Source organism: Anolis sagrei, chromosome 2 (assembly GCF_037176765.1).
Source record: "Anolis sagrei isolate rAnoSag1 chromosome 2, rAnoSag1.mat, whole genome shotgun sequence".
Classification (NCBI taxonomy): Eukaryota; Metazoa; Chordata; class Lepidosauria; order Squamata; family Dactyloidae; genus Anolis; species Anolis sagrei.
Window position 1 is genome coordinate 131,123,068 of NC_090022.1, and position 25,816 is coordinate 131,148,883.

The 25,816-nt window shown below is 40.1% G+C and overlaps 1 protein-coding gene across 3 annotated transcripts in view; it reads right to left on the reverse strand.

Moving 5' to 3' along the window:
- Window positions 1–25,816, reverse strand: part of AATK (apoptosis associated tyrosine kinase) — a 90,437-nt gene that overhangs the window by 25,489 nt on the left and 39,132 nt on the right. For 2 of the 3 annotated variants that reach the window (XM_060764287.2, XM_060764284.2), the window contains exons 2-4: window positions 5,926–6,059; window positions 3,522–3,665; window positions 1,159–1,300 (exon numbers count right to left, since the gene is read on the reverse strand). In XM_060764287.2, the coding sequence (XP_060620270.2) occupies window positions 1,159–1,300; window positions 3,522–3,665; window positions 5,926–5,970 (331 nt within the window). In that variant the 5' untranslated portion in view covers window positions 5,971–6,059. The remainder of the gene's footprint in view (window positions 1–1,158; window positions 1,301–3,521; window positions 3,666–5,925; window positions 6,060–25,816) is intronic. The other variant, XM_060764286.2, reaches the window with a different exon arrangement.

Sequence of the window (25,816 nt, forward strand, 5' to 3'; positions counted from 1 at the left end):
GGACTGTTGACCGAAAGGTCAATGGTTCAAATTCAGGGAGTGGGGTGAGCTCTCATCTGTTAGCTCCAGCTTCCCATGCAGGGACATGAGAGAACCCTCCCACAGGATGGTAAAACATCTGTGCGTCCCCTGGGCAATGTCCTTGCAGATGGCCAATTCTCTCACACCAGAAGCAACTTGCGGTTTCTCAAGTCATTCCTGATATGAAAAAAATCTATTTATCCATAGAACTGACCTTTTCCCAGCTATACGTTTTCTTAAATAACCAGGTTTTAAACTAGTGCCTCCAGGAGCACCTCACTGAATCTCATCTGGAAGAGCTTTGCCTTTTCTGTGTGTCTGTCAATTTTGCAAAAGCTCCTCAGAGCAGGGCCCTGACTCCACTTTTCAGGTTACTCTATAGAGCACCAGGTTCATGAATTGTACTTTAACAAATTAGCAATAGTCGTGGCCATTACTATAATTTATTACACTAATACAATTTGGATATCCCTTATCTGAAATGTCTGGGACCAGAAGTGTTTTGGAGTTTAGATGTTTTTAGATTTGGGAATAACTGATTAGCATATATGGACAAAATGAGATATCTTGGAGATGGAACCTGAGACTAAACACAAAATTTATGTATACATCTTAAATGCACACCATGAAAGTAATTTTATATAAAATTTATTTAATATTTTTGTGCATGGAACAAAAGTTTGTGTATACTGAATCATCAAGAAGCGAAAGTGACACATGGTCAACTTCAGACTTGGAAATATTTTCAAATTCCAGATAAGGGATGCTCAACCTGTACTACTATTACTACTCATAACATGATTAACGTTTTCAACAGGGTTTTCACTTAGCATCTCAAAGATAAACAAATGTATTAGCCTACAAAAAGCTACAGCCACAATGTATGTTGTTTCTGTCAGAACATAACTCATCAGCTATAACACTTTTGTAATCTTTCAGAAATATCCTAGCCCACCTTAGTTAAGGTGCTCATTTACTGCAAGCATGGGACACCCACACGGTAATTCCAGGTTAATTAACAGCAGTAGAGCTTAATGCTTCATTTTGCTCTTGGTATATATTGCAAGTGTGCAAATCATCACTGCAAATATCAATTAGGGAGACAACATTCCTTAAGAAAGGAGGCTTATGGCTTACCTGAGCGCCCAGGCTGCCTGGACATGGGCAAGGAGACTTCAGTGAGAGGCAGAATGTAGACTTCGGGCCCATTTTGTGTGGCTGGTGAGCCCTGGGCCGAGAATTCACTGGCATATTCTTCTCCTTCAGCATTATCAAATTCCTGGAGGCAAGAGAGACAAGGAGCCCAACACAGGGCAAGGAGACATTTTTATACACATGAGGAGATAAAAATACGGAAACATCACCACATGTGTATTCTTACTTATGATGTCAAGATTATCAAAAAATAAAGCATATGAAGTGCCAGTTACTATAAAGTCTATCAGCCACCACTACCGTTGTCATGATTGCCATGTCACACATAGATGAGGAGGCTATGAGACACATATCCTTGGGTAGTCAATGACAGAATGTGCACATCTCATCCCAAAACAGGGCATCGCAAACCACTGGTGCACACACCACATAAACATATAAATAAGGAATGGGTTATAGTTCAGTGACAGACCTATAGCTAGCCTGAAAGGTTTATTTTCCATTACAATTCTCAGCCATGCCTTTTGGGGGATTCTGGGAGCAGCAGTCCCCTGCAAACCTTCTCCAAACTCTTGGAAGGCTAGATATTTTACTAGCTAATGCTCTCTGATTAAATCTCTAATATATCTTGGTAGGCTGGGAAATATGCCATTATCTGAAACCTTGGAGAAACTTTTCAGTTTCTGTTGATAAAACCTAGTTAGATGGACTGATGGTTGGGCTCCTGTCTTCCTAATGGAATTAAAGAAGCAAATATTTTCATTCTTTTGCATCCTTGAAGAAAAAAGTGCAAAAAAAAAAAAGCACACGCACACACACAGACCTACACAGTCACCCTCCCCTAAACAAGCAGTGGAGGAATACATTCATACACATATTTGAGTTGTGCATATTTGAAGCAGAAAATGACCCCTCACTCATATGCCTGATTTACTTTGTATTGCATCTGAAGTGGACTGAAATCCATGAACACCCATACTAAAATATAAATTAGTAACTCTCAAATGTCCCTCCTCTTTAAGAATGGAGCCCTGTAGATAGGAAACTCCCCTAAGCATTGCTCTGTCCTCCAGCATGTTAACATTTGCAATGGCTGTCTATACCTGTCCAATCAAGGCAAATTAAACCACAGATACTGGTCCTGTGGATTCCAAGTGGGGTGGGGCGTGTGTGTGTGTGTGTACTACAATATTGTGTCACAGCTTCTCCTTAAGAATCTGAGGAAAAGCATCAAGAAATCTCTGCTGCCTTCCCTCATCATGTCAAAGCACAATTCTTGGGTTCCCTCAAGGAAATGAAATTACTATTAAAATTAATAATTTTTAAAATTAATTACTATTAAAATTAATAATTATTTTAAAAAATTCATTTACGAAGTGTTCAATCAACTGCACAGATCAGGCAAAAAAAATAGTAAACAGCCCAAGAAACATATTTCTTTATGACGATCTTTCAAAGAGGGCTGATTTTAGTGCAAATGCATAAGCAGAGCTTTTTGAAAACCAAGTACACCCTATGTGGCTCCCAGCAGCAGCAACATGTGTGTGTGTGTGGGGGGGGGGGAGGTATGTATGTATGTATGCATGTATGTAGTAGAAGTCACTACCTCCCACCAACCTATGCATAACAGGGGTGACTCCAACCAATACACAGTAAATTCTTTTCCCGAGTGAGGGAGAAATGTCATATGGAGAACCAATTCACACAAACAGCTTGCTACCTGGGACTGTGGCCATACAAAATAATTTTAACCTGTCAAAAATACATGTGAAGCATTCAACTGACTCGCTGTCATGTGTACACTCCCATTCAGACACAAACTCCTCTGGATCTGGAGGGGGAAGGCAGAGAACCATGCATTCACTCATTCACTCATGCTCCTTTTCTTTTGTGCACAGAAAACTTTATGTGGAGAAGGGGCTTCAAGATGCTTTGTTTCTGGACAACATGCCAATTTTGTCTGGGGGCGGGTGGGAAACATTCCACAAAATAACAGCAGAAGCAAACACTTTTGGCATATGAGGTGGAAGCAGAACTGAGGAGGCCATACCTGCCCAGGCACTCCAGAGATTCAGTGCAGGAACCGATCCCTGCCACCCCCATAGTAGGCTTAGGGTCAAAGCTACTGCTCCCATTCCCTCTACAACTCTGCCTCAGTTCTGTATGGGAAAGGCAGTGATGGTCCTTCCTCTCATTGGGCTGGGTGGCTGGTGGGATCTGAATGCAATGACTCTACTCTCCAATTGCCATCATCCACTGGCATGCGTGCCTTCTCTGCCCCTTCCGCCCTGCCCGCCAGTTGAGAGACATCGTCATAAACACAGTCAAGGGAGAAGCAGCCTCACCTTAGTCAGGGGGCAGGGGGAGGGCTGCCCGGGGTTCCCCAGTTCTACATTACAGGTTGTATTGGGCACTGTGCTGGCCCCCGTGCAGGGCAGACACCTCAAAACCATCCTCAGTCTCTTCTCCCGGGATTCGCTTCTCCAGCTCTAGGCAAGAGTGCCCAGAGAAAGAGTGTTAATCAAGGCACCATCCGGAAGTGTTCTGTTCCCCCAGCGATCATCCACATGTTAGATGCACCCCCAATGAGTCTGCCCACCCACCCACACTGATATACCACTCACCATCACCCCTACCCCCTTTCTAAAGTTTCTGCAAGCCCCACTCCCCCATCCCATGCACTCTCTGCAGGAGGCAGTCAGCAACTCAGCAGACATTTCTGTTTACCTGAAGGCATTTTTTCCCACTGAAGGCTGCCCCGGCAATCAGGTAAGAAAGTGTGAGCATCACCGTCATGCATCCTGTGCCCTGCAATGCTTCAGCTGTGGCATTTCCATGGGAAAAGGTATAGAGAACTACTCACCAACCTTTGTTCAGCCCCTATATAGGCAGCGTGGGGGGAGAATGTCCTGAAGGGCTTCATTGTTCCCACAACAAAACTTGACCAGTGCCTAAAGTCATTAACCCACAGGGTTGTTGGTAACTCCAGCTTCAACACCTCACATCCTCCATGGCCTGGCTGCCAAGAGCCTCCACAAGAATCTTAGCAATGAGGGCATACATTTCTCCAGCACATTCTGTGCCTCTGAGGTCAATGTTACTGCCCACTCCCTTGTGGGCCATTCCAGGGCAGACTACAGCCAAGACAAGTCAAGCTAAGCCTAGGGAAGGATCCTAGCAAGCACAAGAGCTTTAAGATGAGACACAACAGCCCTCAAATGTACCATCTCTGGAAAGAAGCAAGAAAGAGTGGGTGCTCCTGAATCGCTACTGCTGTATGATCTACTACATACCTGCACAACCTCTGGCCTTCTAGGTGTTTGGGTCTCCAACTCCCAGAATCTATAGCCAGCTTTTGTGATGTCCAAGAATTCTGGGAGCTGCAGTCCAAGACACCTGAAGGGCCACAGGCTGTGCAGGCCTGGTCTACAGATTAAGCCCAGACACCTGCCTTGGAACAAGGGGGCTGCCTCACCCCAGCAATTGCTATTGGGCTAACATACAACCCAGATCATGCAGCACCTTCGTGCTCCATGCTAGGACATCAGAACATTTATAAAAGACCCTAACTGTTGTCCATTTTGAAAGATGCTTCTGAAGCATTGTACTAAGGTTGACCCTAGGCACCAACTTTCAACAACAATTATTTGTTTGCCCTCAAAGTTGAATCACCTGACACAAAAATATGTCTCAACGTAAATAATTCTGAGTGATGTGATTGACCTTTCCTCATCTTCATTTGTCTGTTCATGCCTTCTGATCATTATTTCCTTTTATGTTTGGATAATTTCTGACTTATGGTACACTAAGGTAAATCTTGATAGTATGCTGATAATGGTGATATCAACTTGTCCACCCTAATGAGCTCCTCATTTCTTTCCTGAACCTCCACTCTCCCTGCAATTTCTGCATCAAAAACCAGCAAGATATGCCCACCCACCTAATATGCAGAACAACACTTTCCCTACCTCATAAAGGTCACTGGAATCCAGATCACGTCTGCATCTTGGCACCATGCCCAAATAAACTAGTAAAAGGTCGCCTCTTCCATATGCCCTCCTCTTTGCCCACAGGATCCTACAGCTTCTGTGTTTAACAACCCTTTGGAGGACAGACTATTGAGAATGTATTTTGCATATAGAACAGTCTCATCTCCAGCTGAAAAAAAAGCAAGGACCAGTCCCATATCCTTGGCTCAGTGATTTCCTTGTTGTTTAGCACCCTCACCCCTCGCCCTCAGCTAGAATGTAATTATACTTGTTGCTTATAATTTCTGAAGTACCCATGGCATGACCCAGAAAATATTCTGGCAGGGAAAATTTGTGGAGCTGTTTGATATTGTTCCCTTTCCAGTTGTTTCTGACTTATAGTGACCCTTAGATCACATCACAGGTTTTTCTGGAGCTCAGGGTATAAGACTCACCCAATGTTACCCAGTGGGCTTCCATAGCCAAGAAGGGACTTGAACCCTAGTCTCCAAACATAGACCCTGTCCACAAATATTTTCCCATCTCTTCCTCCTAGCTGGCTACCTGAGGTAATCCTTCCAGTCTGACAGCTCAAAGTTCCTCACACTGTATCTGAGCAATACCTCTCACTCTCTTTTCTTGTGGCAAAGCATTTCAATATACATTGGAGTTTGCACTGACTCCCAAGATAAGAACGTATCACTTCCTCTTGCTCTCTCTCCACCAAACACCATTTCTTTTAGCACCTCCAGGGTCATCATGGGCCTCCTACAGTGCTTACCTTGAAGCCAATGCCCCCCTTCTTGCAGCACAAACAGGCCAACATGAGGAAGATGAAGGTGAAGAGCCCAGAGAAGGAAACGGCCACAACCACCAGAGAGGAGGACCAGGAAAGCTCACTTAGTGGAGTACCGTCTGTAGGAAAACAAGCAAAAGAAAAACTTGAGAAAGAAAAGTGCAGGGGAAACTGATCACAAACTTTTTATTTTTGTCTTTTTAAAGAGGAGCATCTCACTGAAGGGGGGTGGGGAGCAAAGCAATCAATCTACAGACTATATTTTATTTTGCCGAGCGTTTTTTGTTCCCATCTGACAAACTCAACATTAATACCAAAAGTTCCGAGTCCGTGACATGCTCTTGCTTTCACCCTCCTGCCTCAACACACACAACCCACACACTTACGCTTTCCCCTGTTCCAAACAAGAGATCAAACCTTCTCTACCTCAGAGAAAAGTCCCATGTTTTCAATCTTTCTATTGATATCTTCCCAACTCCTGGAAGCAGGATTAGACTCAGAAAGCCTACCCCCCTAAACCTATTTTATTGTCCTCATTGTTACAGTTTGAATCTTGCATGCATTACAGAAAGGATGTCTCTATGGGTTGCCAGGCTCTTGCCTGCACACCCAATCCAACTTTGGCACACATACACATGAATAGGACCTGGTTTAGTATTGGACATTTCCACTTGCAGTTTTATGGTGTGGGGTTTATCCACATAAAATAAGGATGGTGGGTACTGCTGTTTTACCATGAAAAGATCCTGAGTAAAGCTAACTGCACCCCTCTTCCATCAACCCTTTTGGTCCTACAAAATTTGGTTTCCATGGCAAAGCAAGGATTTGAACCCTGGTCTCCAATGAGCAATGCAGTTTCCCAAGACAGCATTGTTTAGTGGCCATGAAAAGACAGAAAATTATATTGACTTTTTTATGGTATGTTAACTGTTATGGCAGAAAGAGCAGCATAGGGTGTCTTCACATCCCAAAATAACTTTTTAAAATTTGAATATACAGTATTAAACAGAGCCACTGTACAGAAGAAGCCTGGATTAAAGAAACTAGATGTTCTGTCATCTTTCACTGGGGTTTGATTTTCAGTGGGTTTGCTCTCTTCATCACAAGGTAAAGCAATCCATTTTGGCTCCTATTGTCTTGTTTGCCAGAGAGACCCTTCTCAGTAACACCTCAAAAGAAAAGCCACCACATAACCAGCCCTGTGTTCTTTTAAACTATATGTGCCTCATGAAGAAGACAAAGATCTTTGAAACTTATTGTAGCATCTGTTGTGCTTTTTTTTTTGTCTTAACAGTAGTATTGCCACAATATTAGCTGGATTTGATTGCTTTCACTATGTATGGTGTGTATTCAAATATGCAATTTGCTAATTCAACCTGGATAGCATCACACTGGCAACGAAGGTCCACATAGTTAAAGCGATGGTATTCACCATAGTGATTTATGGATGTGAGAGCTGGATCATAAAGAAAGCTGAGTAAAGGAAGATAGATGCTTTTGAACTGTGGTGTTCAAGGACAATTCTGAGAGTGCCTTGGACTGCAAGATCCAAACAGTGCATCCTCTAGGAAATAATGCCCAGCTGCTTACTGGAGTGAAGGATATTAGAAGAAAAGATGAAGTATTTTGGCCACATAATGAGAAGACAGGGAAAGCTTGGAGAAGACAATGATGCTGGGGAAAATGGAAGGAAAAAGGAAGAGGGGCCGACCAAGGACAAGATGGATGGATGGTATCCTGGAAGTGACTGGCTTGACCTTGAAGGAGCTGGGGGTGGTGTCGGCCAACAGGGAGCTCTGGCATGGGCTGGTCCATGAGGTCACAAAAAGTCGGAAGTGACTGAACAAATAAACAACAACAAGCAAAATGATGTGGAGCAACCCAAAGTTTGCATCTCTATCTGAGTCAACTGCACCCTGTGATACACTTGCTGTTCAACAAAAAATATTTGCTGAAAAGCAATAATTTCCATTGGCTGCAAGAAAGAGCTATGGTGACTTTCAGCAAATGCAATTATTTATGAAGGGTAAGTCACATTCAATGGCTGCCCTGATGCATACTGAACACAGGGCCACAGCATCTTGACAGCAGGAGCACTGACAAAGGTGCCTGACATTGACCTATAGGAGAAGAATATTTTTACCATTCAAGTATCCTGAAACATAAAAGGTGGTGGAAATGGCACAACTACTACAATGTGGAATAAATAGACAAGCTGGTGATAAGAGAGACAGAGAGAAAGCCCTTGCTTTATGCCAAAAGACTGAACAGCAATTCCATTTCAATAAGGGAGACACTGGCTTTCAAAAGATTAAAGTAGAGATGAGACAATAGAAGTAGTAAAAATTTAATTTCGTAGTAAAAAGGAAGAAAAGACATGCCAATACACAATAAAAAGATTAAAGGCAGCAAGATCATGGCATCCAAGATGCTTTGTAATGCAAAGGAGCTAATTTGCCAGTTCAAGCTAGTTAAATCCAGTCCCAAGGGGTGGCATTTAATCAGTTGCTCCAATTTTCTGTTAAATAACACGTGCATGTGCATGACAAATTGCACATGTGTGAAAGTGCAAGACATTGTGTATATGCTGACGTAAGGAAGAAATGTGTGACAGCACATTGTGTGTGAGTGAAGGGCACGTAACTGTGTGTAGGCATATGAGACATTCAACGCGGCACGGGCAAGCACAGCTACAAATGCTTGTACTCTTTTCTAATCCCACACATGCTGTGAAAGGGAGCAAAACAGCCTGTCATGACACCATTCCCATGGCAATGGGCATTCCCTGCTTGCCTCTTTTCCACCCAACCTATCCCCCAGCAGTGGGATTCCTGGTGTCCTACAAGGATCACAGAGCCCGGTTTTTATTCACCAAGAGAGAAACAGCAGTTAAGATTAACATTTTCCTTTTTGCTATTTGATTTAATTTTATTGCTTCCATGAGGTTGCATACTGGAGAATTACATCTATGTTTTTATTGGCATTTATAATGTCACTGATGCATGGGATAGAGGCAGCATCAACTGCTGCAGGTCAGGTTGGAGGAATGTTTGGATTTCTGGACCCATGAATATATAGGAAGTCCACATCCCTTTAAGACCCATTGACTAACTGCAATCAACAACCAGAAGACCAGTTCGAGGGTTGAGCCTTACAGAGCACAAATTTATTTTACACACAACAATACTAGAACATTTACAGATGCTCAGGCAATGGAGAACACCCAGGTATGGATCCAGATGGGCCTCCTAGTATCTGGATGGAATTCCCCTAAACCAGTGGTTCTCAATCTGTGGGTCCCCAGATGTTTTGACCTTCAACTCCCAGAAATCGTTTGTAATGACAAGATAAACTGGCTGAGATTTCTGGGAGTTGTAGCCCAAAACACCAGGGGACCCACAGTTGAGAACCACTGCCCAAAACCCTTGTTTGGAAAGGGAAACCTGGAAGAATATTTTTCAAAACCCACCCCATTCCCACTCAGAGGGATCATTTGATTTCCTCAAGGAATGTCTCTAATTTGATTCTAGCAGGAACAAAGCTTCCTATGATGTCAAATATGCAGTGGCTCTTCTGTGGGAAGGGTGAATGTTAAACCAATAATATGAAAGTTGAGCATGCTGGAGTGAGAATGTGGAGAGATGAGCAACCTGGGGGAACAGTGCCACTAGCAGGTGTGGGGTTTAGGAGGAGAGACAACCAATTCATTTCAGCTTCAATGTTCATGGCACAACAAAAGTATCCTATCTAGTCATTGTTGGGGCTGCTATCTTGCTTGTTTTAATAGGAAGATGCAGACATAGAATTTAATTTGCTAAATGAAAAAGAACAAGCAAATTACTACTCTGCCCTAACCACTTGACACACCTACCTCAAGGCAAAGCAATACACTTACTGTTTTCTTGAATTGTACTACTTCAAGATGCAAATGGGAGATCACATGACAAAATATTCCTTTACATCAAAATCTCCCTGCATTTGTAGAGCTACCCAATAGGTCAGAAGCAAGAGGGTCTAACTGTGCTGTCTTTCTCACATGCAAATATCTCCACATATATAATCGGCATATCCTCACAGGTCTTCCTGATAAGTATCCAGTCTCAGAACAAGAACAAGAATAACAGTAAACAACACATTTGATGATTCCAAAAATTCTTGAATATTTCACGTATTAAAATTCTATAAATCATCTTCTGCAGTTTCTTGCTGATCAGGAACATCTCTGTATCAGGAAAGGGCTCCAACTCTGTCCTATAAAAAGTCTATTTCCCCTTTTGTGTTTCTACCAGTGGCGTAACATGGCAAAATTAGGTTTTTGAACTATAGTTTCCTGAAACCCCAAAACAGCATTACTAGCCCTGCTTAATTAGAAATTCTAAAAGCTGTACTCCAAAATAAGTTACTTTGTCAAACTCTGCACTTATTGCAGGAGGTTGAGGTCTGTTCCCATTAACATCTCCAAAAGCGGTCCTCTCCTTCATTGTGACAACTAAAATGACAGGTCATGCCATTTGTTTCTTTTTAAAAATGTTGCCACTGAGAACTGGAAATTGCTTCAGAGCTGCAATGGGGAGGGGAGAGCTTTATCTTGTCATTACAAACTATTTTCTTGATCGAAATCACCCCTCTCCACCCCACCCCCCACCCACCCCCCAAGCTCTACAGTGACAGTTCTCAACGCAGGAAAAATACTGTATATTTTCCTTCTCCTGTATATGCAAACCAGCAGTTCAAAAAGGGTGTGAGACAGTTTGTCTGGGAAAACAACATAGGTAGGATAAGAACTGAACACCTTTCTCTTTCTCTTGCTCCTCTTCCTCCTCCTGCTGCTGCTGTGCCAAACACACAGGCACAGCATTTTCAATAGAAAATATAAAATGAGCTTAAACAGGAAGAAAGACTGCCTGGCAGAAGTGACCCATTTCTTTCAATCAGGATAGCATAGAAGTCTTTTTGACAGATTATGCCAACTGTAAAGGGGAAACAATCTTCTTCCCTTTTAACTGAGAGCACAACTAGACAAATGGCAAGAGATCTGTGATCCTGTGTCCTGTTTATTTGCTTGTTTAAGAATGCAGAAGAAGGGAGGAAGCACAGCTCTGTCCCTAGAAAGCTTTCTTCCACACCATTTTACAAGTACATGCAGTCCCTGAGTCACAAACATCTGACTTATGAATGCCTCATAGTTAAGAACAGGGGTGAGACAACACAAAGTGAGAGAAATCTACCCCTAAGCAGGGAAATTAGCACTGATTCCAGGCCATGGAGCATGGAGACAATGGAACAATTTATGATACAGTGGTTTAATAAACTAGAGTTGGGATCTGGCAGATATATTAGATAATTTTAAGAAAGTTCACAAGGCAAGTGGTGCTGAATTGCTAATAAAAACCAAGTTAAGTATATTAGGATAAGTTTTGCCTAATATCCTCAAAGGAAACAAATATTTCAGAAGACAAACTATCTATTACAAGTAAACTTGGGGGATGGGAGGGCAACGGTTTTTCAAGAAATTCCAGTTTCTGCTGTGAAGAAAAGAAATATTTGGACACTGTACAGAAGTCTTACAAAAATAGAATCATAGAATCAGAGGTTGGAAGAGGCCTCATGGGCCATCCAGTCCAACCCCCTGCTAAGAAGCAGGAAAACTGCATCCAAAGCAGATGGCCACCCAGCCTCTGCTTAAATGTTCAGATGGTATCTCCTTTCTTGTAGTTTGAAGCCATTTTTCCACAACCTAGTCTCCAGGGCAGCAGAAAACAAGCTTTCTCCCTCCTCCCCATGACTTCCCCTCACATATTTTATACACGGAAACTGTTTATTTTTAAGAGTAGGAATATATTTTGATAAACAAGCCACAGATTAGTGTAATGTTGAAATATAGAGATTCAATTATCCAAGGAATTGAATCTGGATGAGAAATAGCCAAAAGAAACAAGAAAACAGACCAAAGAAGAAGACAGATGGAAAACGGTTTTGAGGTGAACGCAACAAACTCTCATCAATGATGGAAGCAAATACTGCTCATGTTAAACTGGCACACAAAAATATTATGATGATATTGTAGGATGTATAATTCAAGGATTTATCATTACTAGTGTCAGTACTAGAGGTTTGTCAAACAACAGCAATTAAACAAGTTAGATCATTTTAGCAGGTTTCTTGTAGTGATGCAAAAGCTTTCACACTTAAAACATGACACCATATAAGGATAGTTGTCTAAGGTGGCAGGACTTGTACAAACTGTTCAAGTATGATTATACCCTTAAACTCCTTGCATGACATTCACTTCCTCATGGCTGAAGCAATCTGTGCAGAAACACAGAGGAATCCAATTGAGCAGTTATTGCTGTTGTTGTGATTGCTTTGGTTTCGGCTTGTTTTTATCCTGAGTTTAGGAAAACAGAGGATATAGTAAAGCAATGAGAAAGGGGAATTAGGAAGGAGAACAAATGGGTTCAAGAATAACCACCAGTCGGATGAAAGGAAAAGAGGGGGACTTGGTTTGCCTAACCTAGCCCTCTACAGTGAAGCCTGCGCTCTACAATGGATACAGGAATGGATAAATCTGAAAAACAAAAAGCTGTTGATATTAGAGGGCCACGATCTGCTTGCGGGATGGCACGCGTATCTCTGGCTAGGAAGGAAACGTATTGAAAAAATTTTTGGAAACCATTTCGTACGCTCCGCCCTATTGAAAATCTGGGAGAAATATAAACAGAGAATGTTCAGAAAAACCCCATTGTGGCTATCGCCCCTAGAGGCAGGCCACAGGCGGGAAATGGGATGGTCGTTATGGCCTACGTATGACGACTGCATAAAGAAAGATAAGGGAACCATCAAGTTAAGATCACAAGAGGAGCTAACTAAGAAATTCCCAAATCTGAACTGATTTCATTACATGCAGATTAACAATCACTTCAGTAAGGACAATAAAGAAGGGTTTGAAGAAAAGAATTCAACATGGCAAAGGATTTTCGATAGTAAAAGAAAGATAATCACGAAAATATACAAACAATTACTGGAGTGGAGTACAGAAAAAGACCTGATTAAGGGGTGTATGATCAAGTGGGCAAAGGATATAGGAAGACCGATACTCCTAGAAGAATGGGAAACACTATGGAATAAAAGGATGAACCACACCTACGCATATGACCTTAAAGAGAACTGGATAAAGATATTTTATCAATGGTACGTCACCCCACACAAGATAGCAAAGTTTAACAAAAATATGAGAGACAAGTGCTGGAAGTGTGGGAAGTACAAAGGAACATTCATGCATATGTGGTGGTCCTGCGAGATAGCAAAATCCTACTGGAAAGAGATCGCAGAGGTATGTCAAAAAGTGTTTAAAAAGAAAATACCATTTAAACCGGAGTGCTTCCTTCTAGGGATGTCAGACATAAATTGGAATACCAACGAAGACAAGCTCTTTACTCACATGATCACAGCAGCGAGGATTGTATACGCCAGACTATGGAAACAAGAGACCAAACCACAGATGGAGGAATGGACAAAGAAAATCATGGATATAAAGTGTATGGACAATTTGACATATATTTTGGCGATAACACATAACAAGCAAACAAAGAGGACTGATTGGACACCCTTGAACAACTGGCTTAAAGAAATCAAAGTGCCTTTATTAATAGAGTGATAACATCTAAAACATCTGGAGAAAGAATATAGCAATTCCAACAACAATAAGAACAACAAAGAATCCTAATCTATATAGATCCACTACCAAAGGGAAGAAGAAAAGAAAGAAATAGCAACCGGGAATGCTTATATGAAGAGAGACGGAAGAATCTCCCCCCCCCCCCCCCCCCCATCTCCCTTACCCCAACCCACTTATATCCCATCCACTATTCCACTTTCACCACCCGCCCACTTACCCTCCCTCCCTTCCCCCTCTACCCCACCCCACCCAAACCACTTTTTTTATTGTTGTTAAAAAAAAACATTAATAAAAATTTATATTAAAAAAAAAAGAATAACCACCAGTTGCAAAGAACTGTGCAATCTTTGACCAACTTTAAGCGAGATTGGAACTTAGGCAACACAACACTGGGAGCATTTGTCAACTATAAGACTTCTGAATTAGAAAATATCACAAAAATTAATTATCATTTTATGTAAATGATTCAGAACTGAAAACAATGGACCATCCATTACTGAAACTTAACGGGCACAGATATTGCTTTTCCAGCTTTAAAGTCAATATAAACACTGACAAAAGAAAATGCTTTAGAGAGAGTCTGTAGGTGACATTATACACTAATAGGATTGCACAGATATGGACAAAGGCATAAATTGCATAGAATAAATGCAGCAGGTCTATTTTATGCTTGGGAAAGTATGGGCATAATTAATATACCTTTGATTTAAATGTCTAGTAGTTAAGACATTTTGCCATAATAACAAAATTAATTGATTAAAATATTTCAAAAAAGCATACTACTGAAATGTTAGTGTTTTGTTCTCTGTGGGAAGATTTGTCATTGCTTTAAAAGAAAATAGTTTAAAAGGATTAACCATATGCCGGTGGGTTAAAACATGGATTATTCTTATAGTGAAGATGGTTTGTTTAATGCTTTAACAAACACAAACAGAAGGCTATAAAGACTAGATAACATGGATACACATTAGAAAATATTGTTTTCTATATGCCTCTAGAACATGGCCATATAGCCCGAAAAAAACCCCACAAGAACTGAGTGATTCCGGCCATGAAAGCCTTCGACAATACATTAAATATTGTTTTATTTGACACATGAATGAATATAAATTATTATTATTTGAAACACAACAAGATGAGTCCACAGCAAACAAGATCACTCTGCTGGCTGTTGTATTGGATCACACGTCGGACACTTCCCAAATGTCTAGGACTATATGATGTATTGGTGAATAATGCGTGCAGATCCCATTATTATTATTATTATTATTATTATTATTATTATTCATTTTTATCCTGCTTTTTTCTCATGGGTGGGATTCAAAGAGGTGTATAGTGGTTAAAAAACAAAGATTACATAAAATATACATTCAAAAAACATCATAAGACAACTACAGCAGATAACTCAATTACCTAAACCGTATATAGCAAATTAATGAATGACAACATATAGCATTAAAACATTCCGTAATCTCAAGCCATAAAGATAAGGACAAACCCCCTGAGTCTCATTCATCTTTTTGGAGATATATCTTAATAACAAAAGATTACTATGACAATCACAGAAAGAAATTTGGACACATTATGAGTCTACAAATCTAGACTCAGGGTTCAATTCCCTGCTTGGCTATGGGAACCCACTGAATGACTTTGGGCAAACGGCACACTCTCAGCTCCAGAAAGCCCTGAGATGGGCTTGCCTTGATGTCACTGTAAGTTGGAAACAACCTGAACATACATGACAACAATTGACATTTATAGAGCATTGTCTTCAAATCCAGAGACACCAGACAAGACAAGAGTTTGAACTTTTCACCATGGGGAATACATACAAATTCCTTCTTTGAAGTAAAAATGGGGTTTGCATGTGATGCCTTGCATATCTGCTTCTCTGAAAACTATCTTAAGATATGCTAGACTACCCTCTTCACATACGCATATCAACATACAGTCATCTGGTGCTAGGTTCATGATCACGGAGTCCACATACCCTCATGCACTGAATAAGAGGATGTTCACCTAAACTCCGATTATGACAAGGAAAGGACAGGTTGCACTGTCCATCAGCAGGACCACCACCATTACCATACAATTCATGGAACTGTATTTGATGCAGAACTCCAACCTGCAATGATTTCACCAGTTGAGAAAAGAACCCATTTTTAAAAATAACACTAATACAAGTATATTGATTTTAGAGTGCTGCAGCAGTGGGAAGCAATTCTCTTGACAACAGAAACACTTCTATATGAGAAATTGCTTGGCTCCCATTCAACATACAAGTAACACCTCTATGCTCATTGTGTTATCAACTGATATCTTGTCAACGCTTCATCTTACTTTTCTAGCAGAAGGTGGGGTAGTACAATACTCCCTGAATTGAAATTTCTGTGCATCCTCTCCTGAAGCAAGCAAAAGGGACCTGTCCTTTGAGGAGGAAGATGAGGGAGAGCGGCACAGCACAGCCCGGATGGAGAATCGCACAGATCTCTCACAAAAAGGGTCATTATGCAGCATGTGTACACGGCACCTGCAGTGAGAACATCCCATAGCTTTTATTACTCAGCTGCAAGTCGGCTTTTGTGAGCCATTGATTGGGCCGCTTCCCCTTGCAGATCACCCGCCTTACAAGCCGCAGCTGCGCCACCCTTCCAGAGGCTCTCACAACAAATGGAGTGTTTAGAGCGGGAGGAAGCAGGAGGCCAGGGCTGAGGCGGCAGCGGCTCAGAGGGCTGCCAATTGGAGCTCCATAAAAACACCAAGAAAACAGAGAAATTATCTTCCTGCTTTTCATTCATCCCTTTCCCCCTATCCCATTGGGGGGGGGGGGGGGAGAAGGAAGGAAAGGAAAAGGAAAAGAAAAAGGAGAAGCAGGTAGACCTAAGCTTCCTCGGAGCAAACTAATAGATTAGTTGGGCTGCCAAGGAGACAGACATTTCTTGAAACTAAGATAAGAAGGGGACAGGTAAGACTGTAGCTTTAAATATCATAGTACTATATAGACAAAAATGGTCAAGGAAGAAACAGACTGGAATGTTGATTACATAACAGGAAGGAAGCTGCCCAGCTCTGTAATCTATTAAGGTGTTATCATTTCTATTGCAACGTTTAAAGCTTTTCATTAAGACAAAGTGCTGGTTCTCCAGCTTCTCCCACAATCATTAAGTTGACTGTATCATGTGAATTGCAGCATAGTTCCACAGAACCTGATAAAAATACATATATGTGCATGTGTGTGTATGATTAACCTCTGGTCTCTTTAAAATAAAGCCATGAGGTGCATTTCAAAGGAAATCATTGAGGTACATACTCAATGTTTTGAAAGAGCAAATTCAGCACCAAGGCTACTTGTTTTAATGTTTGATGCCAAACAAATGAGTTGGCAGGATCCCAAAAAGCTAGAGAGGGCTGATTCGATGCAGCCATCAAAGTGAGATTCCAGAAGTTGACACTGAGAGCACAGAAGACTGTGTATTTTGCAACATATTTCCAGAACAGAAGTGTCTCAGTTATCAAATCCTCTTTTAGAAGAGCTCCTTTTCACAAAGGTTTTGTACATTTGCCCGGTTTTTCCTTTTCCTCCCTCTCAGGCTGTGTGTTTATGCGCCTGCAAGCCACCTGTCCTATCCAAATACTTAGCAGGACTCATTCTGCTTAGCTTCCAAGATCAGGCAGGATCCAGTGCCTTAAGATATTTAGGCCCCCTCCCCTTCTGTCTACCTAGAAGTTTTTTTTTGTCAACCTAAAGGAGGGTGAAGAAAAACACAAACTTCTTGTGTTGGATTGCATCAGTATGTGTGCAGTAAACCCAGTTTAAGCAGGAAACAACAGGATTCTACTCCAGCTGATCCTACTGATGTAGTCATGTGTGCCTGCCCACATAAGGCAAGGTAAACAACAGTTCCTCTACAACCTGGTACTGAATATACATGAAAAACCAAACCTGGAAAAAAGTCCTGCCTGTATGTTGTTGTTTTTTTAAAGCATACATCTCTAATTATGGATATCAAAATAGAAATTGTAAGAAAAGAGGAGGCTGGTGAAAGAAAGTCATCTCTGGATCCATTTTGGAAGAAGCCTTCAGGTGGTCTCTCAAAAATTCAAAACCTAATTGTTTCATTTTACACATGTATATTGTTCATTTTTAATTAAAAGTTTACTGGAGCATAGCAAATTTCTCTCCTCCTTCTTCTTGTGGCATAGGAAACTATCCCTACTCTGTCCATATTATTTCTATCCCAGATACAAAATTTTCTCTTAAAGAAGTAATGTCCAGGAACACATCTACTTGTGTAATTGAGGCATACCTGCCTTTTTTTAAAGATATGGAGCAGCCTCCAGTTGGATAGCTCTATGTCCTACTGCCAGAAGACAACGATAGACTGTCAATCTCTCCTTCCTTAATGGGTTTTCTATAGTAGGATGGTATGAATGGCATGAAAACAGAGAAAGACTACAAAGGAAAGGGAACACTGGGATTCACTGAGAATGAGGTTGTGGTCACATACATTCACACATATTTTAAAAGGCTTATCTCAGACCAGAGAGCTTAAACTAGAACCCACAATCTTATATGCAGACAAGTTCTCCGCTGCTTGTATATGACTGTATCTTTTGATAATACAACTTTCTAAGGTTCCACTGCCACAATTCTATTTGCACCAGAAGCATGGGAACAACACCACTGAGCTTTCTTGCTGGAAATCTACTTCTGTTTGCACTGTTGGAAACAACTGCACTGCCATTGTAATGTTAATTGAATTCTATTTGTCATGGACCTTGATAAATATTGTGGACATAGGGAATTTAGCCAAAGAGGTATGCTACAGCTCTTCATCCCAGTGGAATTTGATAAATTCTCAATGATCATCAGTTTCCTGCTATTAGGAAACATATAATGCATCATCCTGTTTTCACCTCCCAAATAAACCTCTATTTTCTAACCTAAAATCCAGAGCAATGCTGTTATAGCATGTTTGAAAAGCTTCCTCAATGAGGAGATGAGAAAATTGTTGACATTTTGGTTTACATGTTTACTGCATTACCAAAATCGCAAACACCAATATCCAGTACATGTTACATTATGATCTGCATGGGAATAGATGTTCTTTGTTCTTTCTTCTGTTATGCAAGTTTACCAGGACAAATATAATGATGAGTTCTTGAAAGAAAAACAGATAGTACACAATTGTGATTTTAGTACTCTGAAATAGTACATAGCATATATGTACTAGGAAAGGCTCTTTGTCTGCAGAAAGGAAGCATGCTTTTTCAGATGCTACAAACACACCAACACAACTGGGTAGGAATTCAAACCATTAGCGTCAAAAACATCACTAAATGAAGAATTGTCAAAAAACACCACAAAAAGCATACTAAAGAGAAGCTGGTTACAAAAGTGACAATCAACATGGCACTTAATATGCAATTATTTCAGAATTTTGGCCTCAAAGGCAAGCATAAAGCCCTTTCTGCAGGAAGGCTTTTGGCATGCGACTGGCACCTGAGGAAGCGGAGCAGAATTTTCTATGGTAGTTACAAATATGTAACATATCTTTCTGCAGCCCTTAATTTAAGGGCTACATGGGAACCATAACACTTTCCATATTCCGACTTACTGGCAGCACTGGCTGCAATCATTGGGGGTCTGCTCTCCTGTCCTTCAGGAAACAGCTGACATTTCCATCCGTATTCATGCACGCTATCTCAAGAGCAGTGGGGAGCTGTTTTTGATTTCCACACTGAAGATCACTCACAAAAGGGATAGAAACAGAAGCGAGCTGCTTCATAAGCAACAGGAAAAGAGATCCCTGCCAATCTTAGTGGTTGAATTCTAGTAAGTGATGACTGGTGCGCCAGGATTCACTGACTATTTATTTATTTCAAACATTTGTATCCCGTCCTTCTCAACCCTTTGGGGGGAGGGGGAGTCAGGGTGGCTTACAACCAGAGGCACTTACATGTCAACACATACAAACAAAAGCAATATAGCACAAATTAAACATTAGTTAAAACATTACATTTTAAAATATTCATTTAAAAACATTATTAACAACAATATAGCCGCATCCAAATTCAATTCAGCATCCAGAATCCCAGTTCAAAGCCTGTCCATTATCAATTCTCATGAATCATTGCAGTTACTGCTAGGCTTGCTACCCCAATGCCTGGTCCCAAAACCATGGTTTTAGCTTTTTCCTAAAGGAAAGGAGAGATGGAGCCAACCTAATTTCACTGGGGAGTGTGTTCCACAGATTGGGGGGCACTATCAAGAAGGCCCTGTCTCTCGTTCCCATCAATCTTGCTTACAGTGCAGGTGGGATCGAGAGCAGGGTCTCCCCTGATGATCTTAAACTCTGAGGTGGGTCATAGAGGGAGATATGTTCTGACAAGTAAGCTGGGCCGGAACTGTATAGGGCTTTATAGGCCAAGATCAGCACTTTGAATTGTGCTCAGAAGTGGACCAGCAGCCAGAATAGCATTATAACTATGATGTTTACACACATGTATTGTCCACACAGGATTCCAGACTAGTTTTTTAACAGATGAGTGTGCTGCCTTTTAATAGAAGGCTTTTAAACAACTGTCATGTTCTATCAAGTTTTAATATGATAATTTGTTCAACTGTATGTTCGAATATTATAACTTCATGTGTTTACCTGCTCATGTTGTTATTGGATTCAAATCCCAATTTGGTAAGAACCTATATTGGAGAGGATGAAGTGACATTAACCCACCCACCTCTTCCTCTCTGTGAGAACCCACTGAAGGAAACAGGATATATATATACACATTGGTCCCACCTTGACTGCCATACAATGCAGTTTCAGAATGTAGTTTAACTGCATTGAACTGGATGATATGAGTTTACACTGCCACATAATATACTATATTATACTATATGCTAAATGTTTTAATTGTATTTTATAACTGTTTTAATTGTATTTTATACCGTAATTGTTGAGGCGTCGAATTGTTGCCAACTGTGAATTATCTTGAGTTGCCTCCAGGCTGAGAAAGGCAGTATACAAATGTGGCAAATAAATGAATAAATAATGCCATTAAACTGCATTCTAAAACTGCAATATATGGCAATTTAGATGGGGCCATAGCCATAGATAATATTATCCACTGAAACTGCTGGTGTCCCACCTGTCCAGTTCAGGAGTGCAAGGAATTCTCAAGGCCACAGTCTGGACAAGGTCTTTTGTTTGGCTTTTCTCCTGAGGGCAAACCACTTGATCCTCATCACATACACTTTGGCCCTAAGGGTGTGTCAGTTAGAAGTCCTTCTTCTTTGCCTCTATCTCCAAAATTGTACTGGATTTAGACAGGATTGTTTGTATAATGTGACTAATAATTGTATTAATCTCTCTTCCAACAAGATCACACCAAAGCTCAGCAGAGAACTAGTAGGTACATGTTCTTGTCTATACTAGTGGCTGAAATGATGTGCCCCCCTTTTTTGGATTGCATGTTCCAACTGTTCTATCCAGCACAACTAGTTGGTGAGGCTGTTGAAATCTAGGAACTTCTGAAATGCAGTTTGATTCCCATTCTTTCAATACCAATTGGTCTGCTATGTATCTAAAGGCAGCTTTGGCCTATATGCCAACATGTTTAAGGCAAACAGCCTTCTAATACCTAATCTTGGCATATTCAGAGCCACGGTGTTGTTCTTGTTGTTGTTGTTTTGTGGTGGGGTGGAGCTTTGATGGTTCTCTGCCAAACTAGTCCTGGCTCGGTCACTTCAGACAGTTAATGGGGATATTTGGTTCAGCAGGGAGCTAGGCACATACTCAATAATCCTTTCTGTGGATTCTAGGACAAACCCTGAGAGCAAAAAAGGCCATGGGAGTGAAATGCGACTCAGCAATAGGCACTGAGGGAATCATCTCAACACACAAAGAGACTGCTTTATCACCCACCACTGGTCCCTGAGGGCAGCAAAATGTCCCAGCAGAAATGGACTAAAGCAGCAATTGTGTTCTGTCCAAATTTTCTGAAAGTCTCAGAATTAAAGGCATTTGTTTTGTTCCTTGTGTTACCCAGTAAAGGGCGATAAACTGTAGTCTCCAAGTAAAACATTGTTAAAGGTAGGCATCGCTAATTTATAATTGAGAAGGCTCATGCACACAACTACTTATTCCAGATTAATGGCTCCTTTAATCTCTTTAACTACTGGAATGTACAGCAATAAAATAAAATAAAAGGTAGGGATGTCTGAATCTGTTGCCCTTTTCAATATGTAAAATACTTCTCACAAGGCACTGGCAGAAAAAAAAGCATCGCCACTGTCACACATCAAGGAAAAAACTTCACTCATTAGAAAACAGTGATGCTTAGTAAGGCTGAAGCCAGTGAGAAAGGAGGAAGACTACATTAGAGATCGGGAGACTCAATCAAGGAAGCCACGGCCCTGAGTCAGAAGGACATAACAGCATGGCTTGGAGGCCTCACTTATTCAAATGGTCAGCATAAGTCAAAGTTGAATGGACAGCACTTAATAACAACAAATCACAAGGTAAACAAAATAAAAATGTCTGTATTCTTTATGTGTTTATTTCTTCTTACCAATGTATTCCCACCGAGTAAAAACACATGTACAAGACCCAGTTATTTACCAATGGAAGCCAGAGGTGACTGAATTATGGTTCAAGGGCTAAGAAGGGAAGGTTATAAAGTAAATAAAATAGGTAACTCAAGGGCAGAAAATCTATGTTGCATATTAGATATAAAAATTTGTTGCCTCTATTGTCACAGCCTCAAACCTTCATTTTGCTAGAGTTAAAATATTTTCTATTGTATGCTTTTATGTTGCATCTTTGCACTGTAAAGCTACCTTAGAAGCTACCTGATGAAGATCCACCACCTTCTACTTGGCTTTTCCATTTCCCACTTGATATAAACTTGTAATGCTAATTTACAGTGTCAACATTGAAAGATATAAATATTAAAACACCAGGCATTGAAGTCAGCAGCGATATATCTATTATAGATTAATCCAATAAAGTAATCCTGTATGTCAGAAGCCGGCAAGCTTAGGGGAGAGTATCCACGCAAAAACAGAAAGCCTAATTTAGTACTGCAATTTCATTGTGACTTAACTTTCTAACTTTGTTGGTATTTATATATTTGCCTGTGGGGTTTTTTTTGTTTGTTTTAAAAAACTTACTCTCAGTTATGGAGAAAGTAAAGGAATCCAGTATGTGAGAAGCAGGCAAGCTTGGGAGAGAACCTCCATGCAAAAACAGAAAGCTTAATTCAACAATATAATTTTATTGTGTCTTCTTATAACTTTGTCTATATTTATAAACAAAGTTATAATTTACTTGCTTGTTTGTTTGCTTTTTTTAAAAAGCACTTTACTCCCAGTTATGCACAAAAACAGAATCTGTCAAATAAATAAATCTTTACTCCAAAATTGAGTAGTACCAAATAATTGGGTATTAACTGAGTACAGTATATTCTGGCGTATAAGACTACTTTTTAACCCAAGAAAATCTTCTCAAAAGTCAGGGGTCGTCTTATACGCGGGTGTAGTTTTATGCATGGGAGTCGTCTTAACTCTATATTTTAACTGGAAAATTTGGGGGTCGTCTTATATGCCCAGTCGTCTTATATGCCGGAATATACGGTAATTGTGCCTGTTCCTTAATACTTCGCATTACTGATAGGGCAGTATTTCACAACAATGGCACCTCTTTTTAAAATGTTTGGTTTATTTGCTTCATTTACACCTTCACAACCTTACTTTGAATTCAAGCTGTTTTCAAAATTTTGCTTTGTGAATTCATAGTCTCTGCCATCTCTTTCTTTATGAACCCATCATCTAACCAACCCCTAGATTAATTATGACCCCATACTGAAATAGCACCATTGATGTCCAAAGAACTGCAGGACATGCCGAGAAAGCCTGATGGAGGTATAGAAGAAGCAATCCGAAGAATAGTTGCAGATGGTTTGCTTTCCTATTTGTGGAATGCTTACCCACAAAAGGCAAATCTAGCACCTACATTATGGTCTCCTCATCAACAGGTAAAGAGCTCTCCACCTCACCCACCCCATGTCAGGCTTTTAAAGATGTATTTTAATGTTTCTATACTTTCTTATTTTCATCTCATCCTGCTGATGGCTTTGATTAAGATTTACCTGCTAAATAGTTTACTCCCAGATTGATATTGTTCAGACATCATTTTGTTGTTTTATTGCTGTGTTTTGGTTTGCAATAGCATCCCATTAAATCTAGATTTGATTTTAAACTTCCACCTTGAAACGAAAAGTTTTCTTAAATTCATTGTAAGTCATTTTTGTCATTTTATTCTAATCCAATTTAGTACTGCCACAACCCCAAGCAGAGCTATTACATGTTAAGACATATGAGTGACTGCTCTCAGAAAGTTACTACCCACACAATAACATAACAGACCATGAAATTCACTTCTTCTTAGAAATACTCAGAAAAGGATTTAAGTTTAGTTGGAATAGGATTTAAGGATTTAAGTGTTGGAATAGGACTCAGGAATCTCCACTGGGTGACCTTGAGCTAGTCACATACTCTCAGCCTCAAAGGAAGGTAAAGTCAACTACCCTCAGAATAAACCTTGTCAAGAAAACTCTGAAAAAATCACTGTAAATTAGAGTTGATTTGAAGGCATATAACAACAAAATAAAATTCAAAACAAATCTTTTAGTAAACCTGTTTTCACCATGCAATATTGAACATGAATTCATGGTACAGAATTTGGCTTCCTGAAAATTCAAGGCCTTGTGTTTTTGAAACAGGCATGCTTGCTTTTGGTCCCTACAGTGAGTTGCAAGGAAAATGTGAAAAGTACATATAGGTCAGGCTTGGTTGTCACTTTTTAAAATAAATGTCAACATCCAAGACACTCCTTTGGTCAATGATCACTTTTTAAGAAATGGAAACAAAGGACCTGTACTCCACCCCAAGCCTCCTTCATTGAACCATAAGCCAACCAGTCAATCTTTGACAAAGAAAAAAAATGAGAAAAGGGACAAGACAGAAATGAGAACTATAATCAGCCTCCTTCATTTGCAGTTTGACTTTTGTGGATTTGATTATTCATAGATTTAATTAAAAAATTATCACTAGGAATCTTGAGGTCCCTCAGTACAACTTTCTACAGAAGTTAACTATAGAATCCTATGGAAGACTTAGAGATTCCTAGAGAGACCATCTCTTTTGCAATCTCCAGGTCCTCCAATGGGGTTCAATGGCCAGCTGCCAACAGAAGTTGACTATATAGTCATGCTGGAGGATCTAGAATTTCCTAGAAAGGTGTTTTCAGGACAATTTTTTAAAAATTCACAGTTTTTCATGTTTGCAGACGTTCTCTGCCCTTAACTTGCCATTATCAATGAGCAATAATTTGGAGATCTCTTGATACTGACTCTAGTATTCCTAAAATATCAAACACATGCAATCTCATACAACAAAACGTGCATCTATCTTTGCACTTTTTCACTAGCCTTGTTTCCAGTACAATCAGAAATAAATTATAGGAAGAGAGAGAAAAAAATGAACATTTCTATACTGGGAATTTAAGTGACTGTCAAATTGGTCTCAAGATAAGCATTTAGTACTATCTCAACTATTACTGTTACTTTGTAGTAGTTGAAGTCCATAGTGCAGTGGAACAATTTAACACAATGCACTGCATTCCTTCTCTCTAGTGTGTCTCCATTAGTGGGTGTTAAGCATCCATTTCAGTCAGTGAAAAAGTATCCCTTTACCACAATGGTTCTTCTGTATAATTTAACCAAATATTGTTTTTAAAAAGTTGTATGAAAGATAATATGAACAGATACAGGGAGAACATTTTCACTCAACAGGCTGCTAAACATCCAACTTAACATTTTTTAAAACCTTCACCAGTTACGTTAAGGATATTCCATAACAATGTGGTGGGCAGCATTCTATTGAATCTATATGAAAAAAGAAGGATTACAAAAAATCAATAGTGAGATCAGCATGTAAAGGAATGTATAGGGCATTCCCATGAGATATTATAAGCAATGACCACCAAATATTAAAACATTATGCCCTCTGGAAAACAAGTGTTGAAACAGAATGTATACAATTCTGTTTAATTTAAATAATTAGTTATTTCTTGGACTGCTAATAGGAAAATAGTTTCATGAACCATTAAATATCACGTTTAGGTAAAAGCAGTA